This window comes from Somniosus microcephalus, chromosome 1 (genome assembly GCF_052327205.1).
Source record: "Somniosus microcephalus isolate GS21.2 chromosome 1, FLI_Smic_1.0, whole genome shotgun sequence".
NCBI classification, from domain to species: Eukaryota; Metazoa; Chordata; class Chondrichthyes; order Squaliformes; family Somniosidae; genus Somniosus; species Somniosus microcephalus.
Genome location: NC_140987.1, coordinates 379,097,759 through 379,115,115, shown reverse-complemented (window position 1 = coordinate 379,115,115; position 17,357 = coordinate 379,097,759). Strand labels below are relative to the sequence as shown.

At 42.6% G+C, this 17,357-nt stretch overlaps 1 protein-coding gene across 4 annotated transcripts in view; it reads right to left on the bottom strand.

Annotated features, from left to right (window-relative positions):
- LOC147125018 (transmembrane protein 33-like) overlaps positions 1 to 17,357 on the bottom strand; it is a 189,118-nt gene that overhangs the window by 112,868 nt on the left and 58,893 nt on the right. The window contains exon 7 of one of the 4 annotated variants that reach the window (XM_085996098.1): positions 6,342 to 16,041. The exons of the other annotated variants lie outside the window; for them this stretch is intronic. Coding sequence (XP_085852224.1) covers positions 15,969 to 16,041 — 73 coding nt within the window. The 3' untranslated portion in view covers positions 6,342 to 15,968. Of the gene's footprint in view, positions 1 to 6,341; positions 16,042 to 17,357 lie in introns of those variants that run through there. 4 annotated transcript variants of the gene reach the window in all.

Here is a 17,357-nt window from a genome sequence, read left to right as displayed (position 1 = left end):
CATTTGTGATGCTTTCAAGGTCCACAGCAAGCACTGCATCCTCTGAAGGCTTCCAAACGATCCATACAGGATGGCAGAGGAGCCTGCAGCAGCTGTGGCCAGTGCCAGACCCCGAGCTGCCTCCAAATTCGACGAGGCTTCACTGCAGGCATCATTGGATGGGGTTAGGGCCCACAGGGAGGTCCTTTTCCCTAGGTCAGGGAGGAAGAGGCCTCCCACTGAGACCAAGTCTGCATGGATGCAGGTGTCAGCAGATGTCAACTCGCTGGGAGTCACCAGAAGAACCTTGGCATTACATCTCTAACTCCTTCCTTTACTCCCCCACAGTACCATCCAGAGCCCCCCCCGTCCCCACTGTGGAGGAGGAAGAGGCTGTGCAGCCAGACTCCTCAGAGGAAGCTCCAACCTCCGAGGGCGCAGCGTCAGCAGAAGTAAGCGCACCCAGCACCAGCGCAGACACTCACACCTCGGGGGGACCTTCGGGACATAGAGTAGTGTTGTCACCTGGTGTTTCACAGCTCACAAGTGAGCATCAGCAGATTGTGGAGACAGGGACAGCAGTGGTGTGTCCTCGTCAGAGGGCGCAGAACTCTGCCAGCTCAGCTCAGCTGCATGTTGACCTTCTGTCTCTGTGTCCATCTACAAGAGAAGAGGTGATGGATCTCCATGCACAGATGCAGGAGTCTCTGGCAGGTTTTGTCTCCAGGGTCGCTGCGAGTCCATAGCGAAGATGAGCTGAGCCTTTGCGTAGTCAATGGTGCATGAACGCATCACCATGGAAAGGTTGGCAGCCTCCATGGAGGAGATAAGTCGCCAGGGTATGGAAAACATGGTGAGTGCTCATAATTGAATGACATCTCTTGAGGAGCGATGGGCATCTATTGAACAGAGAAACCAGACCTTCATGGAAGTCCTTCTGAGTAGGACTGCCAGTGCAGATATGGGTCCCCATGGCCCCCTGATGCGCAGCAAGGTGCTCTCAAGCCACATCCAAGTGCTGGCCCCTTCTGCACTGTGCAGCTTCAGGTGAGTGAGCAGCAGCCTGGCCCTCCTGCTGCTGTTCCTGGTTCTGCTGCTGATTCCTCTGCTGCTGGAGATCCTCTAATGGCATGAAGGGAAGGAAAAGAAGGCCTCCCATACTTCTGGTAGATGCCTCCGTTGAGGAAGCGCTGAGTGAGGGTGCCGAGAGGTGCTTCCCAGGAGCTCACATTGGAGAAGTGTGTGAGGCTCCAACCTTCCACAGCTGTGCCTAAGCCTGGAACAAGTTGCCCCAAGCCTGAAACAACAAGGTCCTGCAACCTACAAATGCTGTCTGATTAAATCTCTTCTTTCCTGATTGACCTGCGGCTGAAAATAAGCAAGCCGACATTGTTCACGCCAGGTTTCATCAGCGGTGTTCCCACCAGGCGTGTTTTACGTGGGGAAAGGCTGAAAATTGCAAGGGCCCCTTAAAATGGCATTAAAGATGCCAATTATTGGTGATTAGGCTCTCGACGACCAGTCCCGCCTGCTGCGGGCGGGACTGATTCGGGTCGCATTGAAACGCCAGGGTGAAAGTCGGACGGGGCGGAGAATCAGGCGGGGGGGTCGCAGCCCCTATTTCTGCGATTTCCCCCCCCCCATCATGCCTGAAACCCCGCCTGACGGCTCCAGAAAAATCGACCCCGTAGTCTTAGGTTTGTAGTTCTGCTGAAATCAGTGGTGTAGAGACTCCAGACAGGATAGCTGGAGGTGAGCAGCTACATCTTTTAACCCCCATCTCTGCAGCTGGAGGCCCATGCGTGTTAGCAAGGGAACACTTTTAGCTAGTTCTTTCAGATCTGGTGACTGGCAGAATGAGATGTGTGAGTGAGCTCTAAGCTGGCAGATCAGCTGATGGATCATGCTGGCAGGAGCACCGTGCTTTAAAAAAAGTGCTGGCAGCCTCAATTTTCATTGATATTCAATTATCTGCTAAAGTTTTGTAGAATGGGGGGGGGGGGATATAATTGAGGGTCCATGTAATATCAAAAGTGACAGAAGATGAAGAGGCGACACAAAACAGTGTTTGCAAGCTTGGATAAAACTAATCAAAATCATTGCCTCCACAAGCCCATCCATAAATCCATTTCATACATTGAGCACTCAACAGAGGAGGCCAAGGGGAGACTTAGTTGAGGTGTGTAAAATTATGAGGGGCCTAGATAGAGTGGACAGGAAGGACCTATTGCCCCTAGCAGAGAGGTCAATAACCAGGGGACCAGGGGCATAGATTTAAAGTAATTGGTAGAAGGATTAGAGGGGAGTTGAGGAGAACTTTTTTCACCCAGAGGGAGGTGGGGCCTGGAACTCACTGCCTGAAAGGGTGGTACAGGCAGAACCCCTCAGTGTATTTAAAAAGTACTTGGATATTCACTTGAAGTGCTATAAACTACAGCGCTACAGAAAGTGAGATTAGGTTGGATAGCTCTTTTTCGTCCGGCACAGACACAATGGGCCAAATGGCCTTCTTCTGATCGTAAATGTCTATGATTCTATACGTGAAGAACTTCCCAACATCAGTCTCAAGTTTGTCTTTTACTTGTTTGAGTCTGAGCCTCTTTGTTCTATTATCATGGATTCGTTTGAAGTAGTTTTCTGCACCTGCCTTTTCTATATCCTTTACTAGGTTATACACCTCTGAACGGTCACCTCTCGGTTATCCTCTTTAAAAGGTGAAAAGCCCAAGTTTCTGCAGTCTTTCTTCATCATTTAGACCGCTGATGCTAGGCATCAATCTGATGGCTCTTCTCCAAACTACTGCCAGGGCTTAAATGTTTCTCTTGTGCCTCAGTGACAGAACTGGATGAAACATTCAAGGAGTGGTCTGACCAGAACACTATACAGTTTAAGCATGATTTATTTGATTTGTGCTCTATTATTTTCTCCATTTATGCTTTGTGTTTTCTGCTCCACAATCTCTTTCAACTTCATTGTTCAGTATTTCAACATGGAATACATATGTCATCCACTTTTTCTCCCTGTGTACCACACTTTACACCTGTCTATATCGCTTTTTAATCTGCTATTGTTCCACCCACTAACAATTTGTGAGACTCATTTTGCAGTTTCTGTTTCTTGAGATTCAACGGCCGCTCCTAATTTATCTGCACTTTTCAGCAATTTGCATTGAGTTTCTAAATCCAAGTCTTTAATGTAAATTAGAACAATCAATGGTCCCAATACCAATCTATGGAGTCCTTACACTCAGTACCACTTACCACTCCAATATAACTGCTCTAACAAGTACCCGCTACTTTATACCCTTCAGCATATTACTTATCCATTCCCATCTGAATCCCCGGTGCTTTAAGCTGAACTAGTAGGCCTAGAAATTCATTAAGGCGCTGCCAGCTTTGCGCCCAGTTAACGCCTAAAGGGTGATTTTGCGCCAAAAATGAGTTTGCGCAGATATTCAGCGCAGCGGTATTGGCGGCGGTAGCCGTTAGCGCTGCGCCGGCACCGATGACGTCATCGGTGTGCGCAGTGCCCCAGTTCCGCCCCGAAACCGCGCCGATCCCCATATTTAGTTGCGGCCGCCTCCTCCGAAGCGGCCGCAAACAGCGACCAGAAAACGGGGCCGTCCTGCTGCCTTAGTGGGGCGCTTTAAAGCGGAAGGTGCGGCGGCCGCCTGCCCGCACCTCCTTCCCCGGCCTCCTCCACCCCCCCCCGCGGCATTGCCGGCTGCTTTCCGCGAGCCCGGCACTTCTCCGTGGTGCCGGGCTCATTTGCCGGCACTATCCAGCGGCGATCTCCCCATTGCAGGCAGCTCCCCCTTAAGAGGAGGAGGCCTGCAGTACCGCAGCCTGCCGCTGCGCAGCGCCTGGCGCAGCAGCGCCAAGAGCGCTGATATTCAGCGTCAGCGCACCAAGCGGAGGCAGGCACACCCTGGTATAGTGCCCGCTTCCGAATTGGGGCGCTAACAATGAATATCTGACGATCGCTATAGGCTTCCCGCCCAGCGCTAACTTTTGGGCGCTAGGCAGCTGGCGGGGCCAGTGAATTTCTAGGCCGTAGTCTTTTGTGCAGAACTGTCAAATACTTTTTGGAAGTCAAGGTATACCATGTAATAGGGTCCTCCATAGACCACCTGGGATATTATTGCCTCAGTTGAGGAGAATTGCAAATGTTACACCCTTGTTCAAAAGAGGGTGTAAGGATAAACCCAGTCAGTTTAATCTCTGTAGTGGGGAAGCTTTTCGAAACGATAATCTGGGACAAAGTTAACAGGCACTTGGACAAGTGCAGATTAATTAAGGAAAGCCAGCATGGATTTGTTAAAAGTAAATCATGTTTAACTAACTTGAGTGAGTTTTTTTGATGAGGTAAGAGAGGGTTGATGAGGGCAATGCGTTTGATGTGGTGTACATGGACTTCCAAAAGGTGTTTGATAAAGTGTCACATAATAGGCTTGCCAGCAAAGTTGAAGCCCATGGAATAAAAGGCTAAGTGACAGGAAACAGTAGTGGTGAACGGTTGTTTTTCGGACTGGAGGAAGGAAGGTACAGTGATGTTCCCCAGGGGTCGGTACTAGGACCACTGCTTTTCTTGATATATATCAATGACTTGGACTTGAGTGTACGGATGTGAAGGCCTTAGAGAGGGTGCAGAAAAGATTTACAAGAATGGTTCCAGAGATGAGGGACTTCAGTTACATGGATAGACTGGAGACGCTGGGGTTGTTCTCCTTGGAGCACAGAAAGTTGAGAGGAGATTTGATAGGTGTTCAAAATCACGAGGGGTTTAGACAGAGTAGATAGAAAGAAACTGTTCCCATTGATGGAAGGATTGAGAACCAGAGGACACAGATTTAAGGTGATTTGCAGAAGAAGCAAAGATGACAGGAGGAATAACTTTTTTACGCAGCAAGTAGTTAGGATCCGGAATCCACTGCCTGAGAGGGTGGTGGAGGCAGATTCAATCATGGCTTTCAAAAGAGAATTGGACAAGTACCTGAAGGAAAAAAATTTGCAGGGCTATGGGGAAAGGCCAGGGGAGTGGGACTAACTGAAGTGCTCCTGCAGAGAGTCAGCATGGGCTCGACAGACCGAATGGCCTCCTTCTGTGCTGTAACCATTCTATGATTCTAGGTGGTTAGTCAGGCATGATTTTTCCTTTCTGCTTCCATGTTGGCTGCTGTTTACTGGCTAATTATCATACTGATATTCCTGAAGTGCACTCCTGATAACTCCACTAATTTACCCAGTATTGAAGTGTGTCCATAGTTACCTGTCAGGGCCCGTTGTCATTTTTTATTGAAAATGAACATATTTCCAATCTACTGGGACCTCTCCAGTGTTCACTGACTCCTTCATAATGACAGTCAACAACTTGGAAATCTAATTTTCTGTCTTCCTCAGTACTTGGGGGATAAATGTCATCCATTCTTGAAGCTCTTTTATATGGAGCCCTTTTAGTCTGTCTAGAACTTCCATCTCATTTATATTAAATTGTTAATTCTACTTGAATTATCGTTATTTCAAGAGGGCATGTTGTTCACCTTTTCTCCAGTGAATACGCAAAGGAAATAATCATTGTGTATTAATTACTTATCCATTTTCAGTTTCAGTCCTGTTCACATATTTTAGGGCTCCCACCCCTTGTCTGAGTGCCCTCTTACCATTATAGTACTGGAAGAATTTCTTGCATTGATAGTTAATTTAGAGAACAACATGAACACACACTGTTCTGTTCACACATTGCTCTGATTGGAGATTTAGTGGTCAGTTCAAAATGGAATCCGAAAATGGCTAATATTCGATATTTTTTGGAGAATAATTCAGTATTTATCTTGGTATATAGTAGTGGGAGGAGTATGATTTGAAACTCAGAGCAAAAGTGCATTATTAAAAAGGTTGCTGGATGTACATGGAACACGGCCTTCTAATATCAAGAAAGCTGCAAAAAATGACAAGCTTGTTACATTGGCTTTGCTACTGCAGTATTGTTTCACGCAATGTAATCAAGAGGAGACACTGGCTACTCACACTATAATAGAGGGAGGAGGAGGGCTGCCAGAGCTTTAAAAAATGGTCAAACCGACAGGCTGTGTTATATTACTGCAAGTACCATGACCCAATACTGTTTTCAGCTCAGAAGAGGGCAATCAGAAGAGAATAGAGTGACAAGGGACACAACAAATCTAAATAAAAAAAGTGTTCAAACTGCAGTTATGCTGGCACTAATATGCAGAATTGTAGTTGGGCTCTGAAGTGGAGATCAAACTGGCACCATTAGTGCACATCTGCACTTTTGATGCTGCTGTGAATAAAATTCATGAGTGATACCAGTATAATAGGAATATAGCAGTCATTACCCTGCAGCAGATCTGACATGACATTTTATTTGACTTATTCAAACTTATCTAAACCTTTAAAATTGTGATATTTTACAGTTTAAAAAAAGGTACTACAGGTATATATACACACACACCGAAGATTACATTATAATAAAATGTTTATATATTTTAAATAATTCCATAAAAACATGTTACTGCATTAAATTGCTGGTTTTCCCAATTCACATTTTTTCCAGATTAATTATTTTAGAAATGCCAAAATTTCACATTGCGTAGGTCTTCTATATTAAGGATAAATAGTTTACTCTAAATTTTCAAAATCAATGTAACTAAGTTTTTTCATTTAAAATGGACGTGTGTATTTTTAAGTTATTTTGCACTTTCCTTCCCTTTCCTCCAACCCTCGGTATAAAACATTCTATTTGTTGGCCAACAGAATGGACACGGCACGCTCCTCAACCCCCTCTGCTCAAGTCAGCTGCAAGAACAATCTGGAATGAATTACCTTCCAATTTTCTCTCTCTTCCTGTATTAATATATATTTGCTCTTGGGGATGGATGACGCTGACAATGCTGCGTTTATTGCCCATCCCTAGTTGTCCTGAGAAGGTGGTGTTGGGCCTTCTCCCTAAACCGCTGCAGTCCTTATGCTGAGGATGCCGCTACAATGGTCTTAGACAGGGAATTCAGGATTGTAACCCAAAGACGACGAAGGAAAGGTTATAAATGTGCACTTTAGGATGATGTGACATTTGATGAGGGATCTTTAAAGTGATGGGGTTCCATGATCCTTCCTGCTCCCATTCCTACACATGATGGCACAGCTCACTGGAGTTCACCACATAAAACTGCACCCTTTCACACTCTATCTTGGTACACTATAGTAGCACATATACATATACACATTATATATGATAAGCAACTGGCAAAGTTGAACAGGGAACTAGGTCTAAGTGAATGACTCTGAGCTGGAGCAGCCATGATGTATCAAATGGCCTCTTTCTATGCTATAAAATTCTATGATTCTAAGTGCAGGTAGATAGCCTATCAATACAATGCTGAACTGTATCGCCAGTGTACAGACATAGTTTCAAGTTAGAGGCTGGTTTTAGAGGTAAAAAGTTCAAAAAATTTATAGCACAATCAGTAGTAGAACAGTTACAATTATTACCGACTCCTCTACTCAGCAATCCGTTTTTATCTAAAAAGTAACCAGGCAAGCAGTCTTGCCACCAACAGTTTGATCTTAGTATGATTAGTCCTTGAAGATTCCAAGAGTGCATGTATGCATGACACAGTTAAAATACCGGGATACAAGATTTACCCACAATTGCTCTCAGAAACATCAAGAGCTCTCATGACAGGTTTTGATCAGTTTACCTTTGTATAATGTTAACCCTCTTCACCAAGGTATCTCTATATATTGCACAGATTTCCAAGAAACATACTCTGGATGTGATTAACCTATCAATAGGCTTAACACTCAAACATGAAACATGACTACAGGCACTAGCCACAAGATATTAAAAAAAAAACTCATCAGACTTGTGAATGGTTAAAGTGAACCAGAGTACATAAATAAACGTGATGTTGTTTATGTCCTTATAATGTCTTTTAAAGTTTGCACAAGAGGAACTGGGATTAAATGGAGACCATATTTGTGATGCAAGACTTGTATATACAGTATGACAGACTAACTGTGCTATTCATTTAAAACTTAGTATCAAATTTGTCATGTAGTATTGCAGCTCTGAAATACTTAATACCATCAAGGCAAATTTAACTGCATCATCAAACTGATGAGGCATTCCATGGTGATAAATTAGCTTGCTCCCGTTCATTCTTTCCCCAGTTTCACTCTTCCTCCCTAAGCTTCAATGACCATTATAGTGCAGCTCTGGAAAATTACAAACTACACATTAAATATTTTTGGCAGATATGCTGATTCGGCAAATGAACCCTTTCAAAAACAGGTTCTAGAAAGCCTACTTAGCAACCACATGTAGTCTCTTTTATAGCCAACAGCCTAAATAATATGAAGATTGCTTAACAGACTCATATGACATCATTCTGCCTGCCATTTTACCTGAGGCATTAGCCCATTTATTTTAAATAACGGTTCTGTTAAAATATATGACAGAAGAATGACGCAAGAACATGTTAAGCATCATCACCACCATTATCACTGAAAGTCATCCTAGCCTCAAGTCTAATATATTAAATGGGCTGATGGCTCCCTGAATCTGAGCAGGTTTATATAATGAGTAGTTGAACCTTACAGACCAAGAAAGTCCGAAGTTTGATCTATTTCTGTGCCGAGTTCACGGATTTCAGCCAGGGCTGCAGTAGGTTCCCAACTGGCCTTAGCAACCTTGTTGAAAATGGACAATAGGGGAAGCCAGAATTGAGTTTGGTGACATTCACTGTCAAGGCTTACACACACCAGAGGGTACTTAGCACTATGGAACTATATCCCTTCAGAAGAAGAAGAAAAAAATGACAGGAATTAAAAAAAATTAAAAAGCACAAAATTCAGATTTAGGAAGACATTTGGAAACTCAAACCTTAAATGAATACTAGTTGATCGCCAGATGGCATTGCTCAAGGACAGAAAACTAAATAATTCCCCCTTCCCAGAACTGTTTCTGATTAGTGGTCATTTGCCATGTTGAGAGTCTGACTGGCCAATTGTCACTGCAATGTCTGAGGGCAGCATCAAAATGTCTCAAACATCTCTGGCACAAACATCAGTCCCCCTCTCTAAAATCCATCTCAAACAATACTGTTAGTTCAAAATTCTTATTTAATGGATTAAAGTGCATAAAACACAGGAATTTTAAAAACATTTTTTGATGTTATATTTTTCCAACTGCTTGTGTCCTATACTTTTATTTAAACATTTTCTGCCTGATTGGGACTGTACAATCTCAGCAATGCGCATGCAATCACACACTGGCTGCAAGAACTATAATTCCCTGGTGCTTCCTACCTGGTTGTCATTGTGGGCTCTACATGTTGTAGCTCCACAGCACCAAGGTGAAAACTAAAACTGTCATGATGAGTCTCTCTTACACAAAATTTATGCAGAGCAGCTAGAAACCCTCATCGCAGAGCCCAGGTCAACTCAAGCCCCAGGCTTTTGACAGAAAAGCAGGCCTATGTAGGAAAACTTCTCTCAAGCATTTCTAACATAAAGTGACTATTTTTATGGGTAAATGTAGTGATTTTATTTCAGCTGTGTCATTTTCTTAAGTGCTTGTTATATTACAAATGTTATCTCCAGCTCTATACACTGACTAGTATAAAAAAGTGGCCAAAATAGTACAAAGAAATTATTTTAATAATTTGATTGAATGGTTTTTATATACTGATTTATGAATAGTAGCGTTCAAAAAATAAAATTGGGGTTTCTGCTGGTTACTTGTGCCTCATTGGTACTTCTTGCATTGTACAATGACCTTGCCTTGTGTAATGTAAGCTGCCATTGACCGCTACATAATCGTGATAATTTCTGCAAACTGGACTCCAAAAGATATAGGGGGAGAAATTTGGTATTGCCCTGTTTGGGGCGCTATTATCAGCCGGGTGCAAAGTTTAGCGCCCGGCGCTAATTATCACCTCCGACTGCAAACTTGGCCTCTATCGCCCCGGAGGTGATTTGAGCGCTAAATCAGGCGCTTCACACCTGTCTTAAGGCGCCAACATCGAGGAGCTATCTCAGAGCGCTGGCAAAGCTCAGGTGATGTCAGTTAGCAATGGAACACAGACACACTGGCATCATCCAGTTCTTAAAGGGGAGGGGCCAGCTATACCCTGCTCATTGTAGCCTTGAATCTCGGCCTGGAGAGCGCTCAAAAGCAATTGTGTTGGAAGTACTAATGGATATGCCCAGGGAAAGAGCTCGGCGCTTAGGAACCTCAAAAGTGGTGCTGAGGGCCAAAACTCCTTAGGACAGCGTTAAAACCAAAAATTTTGCCGACAAAAAAAGGCAGGAAGCAGCCACTTTAAATAGCACTCCCCCAGCCCCTTCCCGACTGCAAAACGTTCCCCTCTACCTGTCATTGCTATCGGCAGGCGGAATGGCAGGGGGCGCCACTCAATATCCGGTCCGGGGTACTACCGGGGCCGTTACACACTCGACTGACGTCACGATCTGCGGGCGCAGGAGATTGTGGTGATAGTGATAAAGCCGCCACAAAATGTCTGGTCAATTTCGCGAGCGGCGCAAACATCGCCGCGCCCGGGCACTAGTTGCTTTGCGCTAATCAACCGAATTTTCCCCCCAAAACATTTTAGCAGAAAGGGAGAAAAAAAAAATTTTCCCCTTGGACTTAAAAACCCAAAACATTGGACCGAGGCTCAGATGTTTAACCCAGTAAGCACCTGTTCCAAAACATAGCAGAAGGAAAGGTGCCGGGATCCAAGCAAGACTCCACAGTGAACTTCATCACCTCATTATTCAACCATAATTGATATACAGGAAACTCTTGTTTAAACGGCACCTAAATATCCGGAATTCTCTATTAACCGGCAAAATTCTCACTCCGAAAACAACACCTCAATAACCGGCAACGTTGCCGAGTCCGAGTCTCCCGCGGTGGCCGAGTTAGTCAGTGGGGGTAGTTCTCCAAACTGCCACTACTCGGCTTCTTGGTGCGGTCGGAAGTCGGAACACCTCAAAACCCCTGTAACAGGAGTCTGACTCTCCCGCGCTGCCGGTAGTCTCTTCTGATCCGCCATTTTACAGGGGTAGTGTGTGTCTCCCACGCTGCTGGTAGTCATTGCATTGCATTATGGAAATCCCAAAAGTTGGTCCAAGCAAAAGAGAGTGGTGTTAACTTTAAAACAGAAAATTGACATACGCCAACGATTGGAAAGGGGAGAGAAGCGTATCAACATTATGAATGAATTCAAAATAGGTTCGTCAACAATCTACGACATCAAATTGCAGAAGGATAAGCTGCTCAAGTTTTATTCAAGCTCGCAGACATCCAAGAGTGTAGAGAAACGGCGTACGCTTCGTAAGCCTAAGCTGGAAGAGCTGGATACCGTGCTTTATGAGTGGTTTTCTCTTAAGCGCTCAGAGGGTGTTCCACTTTCCGGACCCATGCTAATCGAGAAAGCGAAGGATTTCTACGTAAAGATGGAACTCATTAACAAGTGTGCTTTCTCCGAGGGATGGCTAACGTGCTTCAAGTTACGGCACGGGATACGACGACTCGATATTTCCGGGGAGAAGAAATCAGCTGATCACGACGCCGCAGAAGAATACTACGATTATTTCAATCGGATTGTGCAGCAACATGATTTGTCGCCAGCACAGATATACAATGCCGATGAAACTGGCTTATTTTGGAGGTTTTTGCCTGAATCAACGCTTGCTGGGGCTAGTGAGGCTAATGCTTCAGGTTATAAGAAAAATAAAGATCGTGTAACCGTGCTAACATGTGCAAACGCTGCTGGATCACACCGGGTTAAACTTCTCGTCATTGGGAAGTATAAAAATCCCCGTGCATTTAAAAATGTGAGGCGCTTACCTGTTGAGTACAAAGCTCAAAGAAATGCTTGGATGGATAAGGAAATCTTTTCGAATTGGTTCCATCATATTTTTGTTCCATCTGTGAGGGAACATTTCCATAGAATAGGGAAACCTGAAGATAGCAAATGCATTTTATTGCTTGATAATTGTAGAGCCCATCCGCATGAATTCGAGTTGGTTTCGGGAAATATTTTCACCATTTATTTGCCACCAAATGTAACTTCTCTCATACAACCCATGGACTAGGGCGTTATCCAAAATCTCAAGTGTCATTACAAGAAAGACTTCCTACGTAAACTGAAAAGCCAAGATGACAATATTCACGCATTTCAGAAGGAATACAATCTTAAATATGCCATCTTTAATGCTGCATGTTCCTGGAACTTGGTGAAAGGTCACACTTTGAGACAAGCCTGGTGCAAATTGTGGCCTTCTGTAATGTTTGCTGAAGGTTCTTCTTCAGAGGAGGAATTTCATGGGTTCAATGTTCGTCCCAAGAGGAGTACAATAATGGAAATGGCTGGCATGGTGAAAAATGTAGGCCCAGCAAACCCTCTACGTAACCTCAGTGAAAGTGATATTGAGCAATGGGTTGATGCAGATAGAGAAGTTGGTGTTGTGCATATGCTAAGTGATGATGAAATAATGGAGAATGTTTTGAATCCAAAGAAAGAAAAGGAAAGTGAGATGGAAAGTGAAGAGGATGAGATTTCTGAAGAGAAGATTTCTTGGGCTAAAGCTGCAGAAGGATTTGCTTTATTCCTCAAATTTGCTGAAAGGCATCCTTGCTACTCTGCCCAAGAAGTTATGCACCTCCATATTCTGCATTCCACCTTTCTACAAAAAAGGCAAGAGTCCACTAAGCAAGCAGACATCCGGGACATGTTTAGGAAAGCTTCCAAAAGAGTTGAAGCAGTGGAAGTGCCTGAAGAATCTGTTGAAGTGCATGATCCTGATGACCCAGCTGGCATGAATATTCCTGATGAACCAGCTGACTTGGAATAAGTGTATAGTCAACTACAGTACTCTATACTGTACTGTACAGTTGTTTAATTACTTAACAGTAAAACAAAACTTAGAGTTATGGAGTACCCTCAACTGGCAGTACTGTACTTAATCAAGCATCTTCCACCATTTAACACAACATTCTGTAGGTGAGTACCCAATTACTGCACATTTCTTGATTTTTTTAATTTTTCTTCGTTAAAAATAGCCTCGGTAGCTAACCCTCTCCGTCATCCGGAATTTTTGATCAACCGGCAACACGCCGGTCCCATCGGTGCTGGATACCAAAGAGTTTCCTTTACCATTGGGAAAAAACCTTAATGCAACAAGGCCATTAGTCTTACATCAATACCTCAGAAAATAATCCAATTGAGTATCAGGAGAAAATTTAAGAATTACAATTCCTTAGCTGTATATATCTTGAAGTATCTTAGAGATGTGGGGACATATTTTATGCGAAACAGTATCATATCGTCAGGGTTTACGCACTATAGATGTCTTCTGGCAAACACGACTAGGATGGTAAGATGGGCAGTATATATAGATAAATGTCATGATTTTTTTTATAAACAAATTTTTTAATTTTTTTTTTAGGGGCATTCTAAACACAAAGCACTTTTGCAATGATAGTGCTGTTTTCCTCTGGGTCATAGGGAAAGGTTAGGATGGGGTGGGCTGAGTGTATGTCATTATTTGCAGGGACTTCCCCACACAGAAAAGTCTGAAAATCACTGCTCCCAGTCCCTTCAAACATGAGGCCTTTGTATTGAGAGTGTCAGCTAGCTCAATGGTAGCACTCATCTGAGTCAGAAGGTTCTGGGTTCAGGCCCTGCTCAAGAACTTAAAATACATTATGTAGAATGTCACTTCAATTCAGTACTGAAGGAGTACTGTGTTGTCAAAGGTGCCATCTTTCAGATGATACATGAAACTGAAGTTCAGGTAGATGTAAAAGATGCTGGGGAGTGGGACTAATTGGATTACTCTTCAAAAGAGCCAGCACAGACTCGATGGGTCGAATGGCCTCCTTCTGTGCTGTACTATTCTGTGCCATGGCATGATTAAAGCAGGGGAGCTCCTCGATACCCTGCCCAACATTTATCCCTCAACACCACCAAAACACAGATTAACTGGTCATTTATCTCATTGCTGTTTGTGGAACTTTGCTGTGCATAAAGTTGACTGCCATGCTTGCCTACATTACAACAGTGACTAACTACACTTCAAAAGTAATTCATTGGTTGTGAAGTGCTTTGGGACATCCTGAGGACGTGAAAGGGCCTATATAAAAGTAAGTTATTTCTTTTCTATGAACAGTGTAGATTGAAAAAAAACCAAGTCAGCTTGCAACAAAAGGCAAAATCCAACTCACAAGCACTCAACAAACGAAGATACTGAAGCTAAAACTTAACTTTTTGCCACGTCTTGCACATGGGGATTTTACATGGGACCTGACAAACTAGGATACTGAAGCCAAAATATATTTTTTTAATTGTGTGCTTAGTTTATTTTACAGCACACACCTGATTTGACAATATACCCTGAAGCCAGTGTGTGGCTGTTATCACTCAGACAATAGAGTCGTACACGCTCCACTAAGTAAACAATCCTTTAACGCTATTAGTAAACGTAACTGGATACTGGAAGTTAGCAAAAGCCATGCCGTTTTCTCCACTATCATCTTTGAGACCAGCTGTTGGCTACTGCTAAACGCTGATGAAATGGAACATAGGACTTTTCAATTCATCAGCTTCCTGTCACAAACATCTCCTGGGAAGAGTATGTATGCAATGCTGACATAGCGTTAAGGTTTAATCTACAGGAAGATCAAGTCAGCAGCATGGGAAGACAATAAAAGCAATGGCTGGATCATTTTTTTTGGTTAGATGGAGGCTAGCTAACCATACTCGTGCTGCAAAGCACAACTGCAGGTATACATTAATGTAGAGCATGGGTATAATAGCAATAAGATGTCCAGCTGTGTACTGATTTTGACACCTGGATAACAATTGTCAGCTGCACACAACCTAAAGAGCTGAATCATGGTTGAAGTCTACATCTAACATGAATGAAACTACAGTCTAAGTCGGTAAACAGTGCTAAGTGATCCAATATGCGATTTTGAGGTCGATCTTGTCGACTGTCTATTCCTTGGATTAGGAAATGATATATTATGTGAGTGAAGGAAAGGAGATTTGTTTTAAAAGGGTGGGGATGGAGAGAAATAAAAATGCACAACAGGATTTTATTTATTATGGCTTTCGCCCAACAAAGTGACTACAGCAGTATTATACTAGTGTTCCTTTCAGGTCAAGAAACTATAGCCTAAAACTATTTAATGCAAATGCTGTAGCTTTTTAAATTGTAACCTTCTAGTTAAAGAACAAAAAGTTGGGCAACTGTTATACAAGCGGTTTAGTTCCAGTGGCCACATAGAGAGGTAAGCTTTTGGAACTACAAATACAGCACGGTGACCCATCAGTCCTAAGGCTCTCAAGTGGATTTGTCACTCGTCTGGCTGCTCAAAGTTGCGATAGTAGTCTCTGGGTTTCCAGAACTTTGGCCTGCTGTAGGAATGCTCATCCTCACACTGAGTGAAATCTAGCTTCTATGAAGATCCGATTCCAAGATATTCAATTGGGACTTCTGGGATTTTTTTGGTCATTTCTATTTTTCGCCTTCAAAACACCTCCGAAAATGTTTTCCATGCTTTGTAAGTTGAACTTCACTTTGTTAGCGTTTATTTAAAAAGGTAAGAAATAAACAACACAGAATCCAAAACTTAACTTTTTGCCATGTCTTGCACACTATAGCCCCGTAATCATCTGTTTCTTCCCTACATTACAACAGTGACTACATTTCAAAGTAGCTGTGAAGCATTCTGGGATATCCTTTGGTCATGAAAGACGCTGTATAAATGCAATTTGTTTCTTTGATATGATTAGTCTTTAACATACGAAAGAACAGAGTTTTACGAGTGCCAGCTTGTGAAAAAAACACATATGGCTGAGATTCAACAGGTTTACAGGTCCAACTAAGTTGACCGTACATGCTCAGTTTTTCATGTTGCACCTTCAAGTAATGGAACAAGTGAGTGACTACAATTTTTCAGTGACTTCCCAATCTCAGACGACCAATCATTACTGCTTTGCAGCTTCTTGTGCTCATTAGAAAGGAGCTGCTGTGTGAAAATACAGATAAGGATTATATTTTGGGAAAAACTGTGTAGAAGGTGTATAACTACAGTCAGTTGAAATCTTAGTCAAAAAAAACACTAACTAGTAATACAGTTACTTATATTTTAGGGTTTCTGGAGAGTAAGAATGGAGGAGCTTTAGAACATGGTAAATTGGTGAATTGGCTAATAGCAATACAGTATTGTGGGTAGAGTGTGCCATCAAAACTTAGTTAATAATTATTTTTAATCTAGCTGACCAGCTATGTATTTTAATGAATAAATAAGGGTAAATTAGGCAAATGGTGTCTAAAAAAATGATTCTTCCAAACACTCATGAACAAGCTGTGAAATTGCTCAGGGAAATTGCTGTAAATCCCTTCCTCTTGCCACAAAAGTAGTCAAAATGAGTTGCAGAAAAACTGTGTTCAGCCATATGTAGCTATTTACAAGACTACTTTCCATTCACCCCCCTCCATTTTGTCTCAATTTATTCACTTTTCTGTGTTTTTGTATTCACTGGTCTCCTGTTTTCACTTTGCAGTTTTCTTTGTCCCAGTCTGTTTTTCTCTATGTTTACTCATTCCATCTATACGTTTTGTCTTCATTTTCTCCATTCCCATCTCGCTTTTTCCTTCAGGCCTATATAGCAACTATGACTTATTTGATCATCAGTGACAACCAATATGTGAAGGGCCTATTACAAATCAGGGCCCTGTTAAGGTTAGTCCACAGAAGAAGGAGACACCAATGCCAGGAATCTATAATTTAACTTTTTCTATGTTGACACAATGCTAAATCCTGGAAACTGGCCAACATTGTCAGATTCAATGCGGTTTGACAACTGATTTAGAGTCCTGAATACCCAACAAACCTCTTCACGGTTACAATGGCCCAGTGTCCTCATTTCTGTGCACTTATACAATGTAATTCAGCAATTCTGTTATAATTGGTCATAAATCAAACTACAAATACAATCATTTAAAATAAGTATCAGCGATAGCAATAATTAAAGGGGAAGTAAACTTTGCCACTCAAGTCATTCCTTTCATAACATTACTCACCATTTTCTCCACTTAACTTCTATGATTAATGCTAGACATTTTTTATTCTACTGGTCAGGGCACTCTATACTTTGGGTGATCTTCGTTACCAGAATAGAATTCTCTTTCAAAGTATTGTGAATAAATTGATTAATTGTGGGCACTTTGTACCTTTGCAATATAAGTCCCTATAGACAATTTCTCATTTGAGGAATAAAATTCATGTGGAGGGAGGGAGGAAAGAGGCAGGAGGGACTCTATGCAAGATCAAGTTCTCTA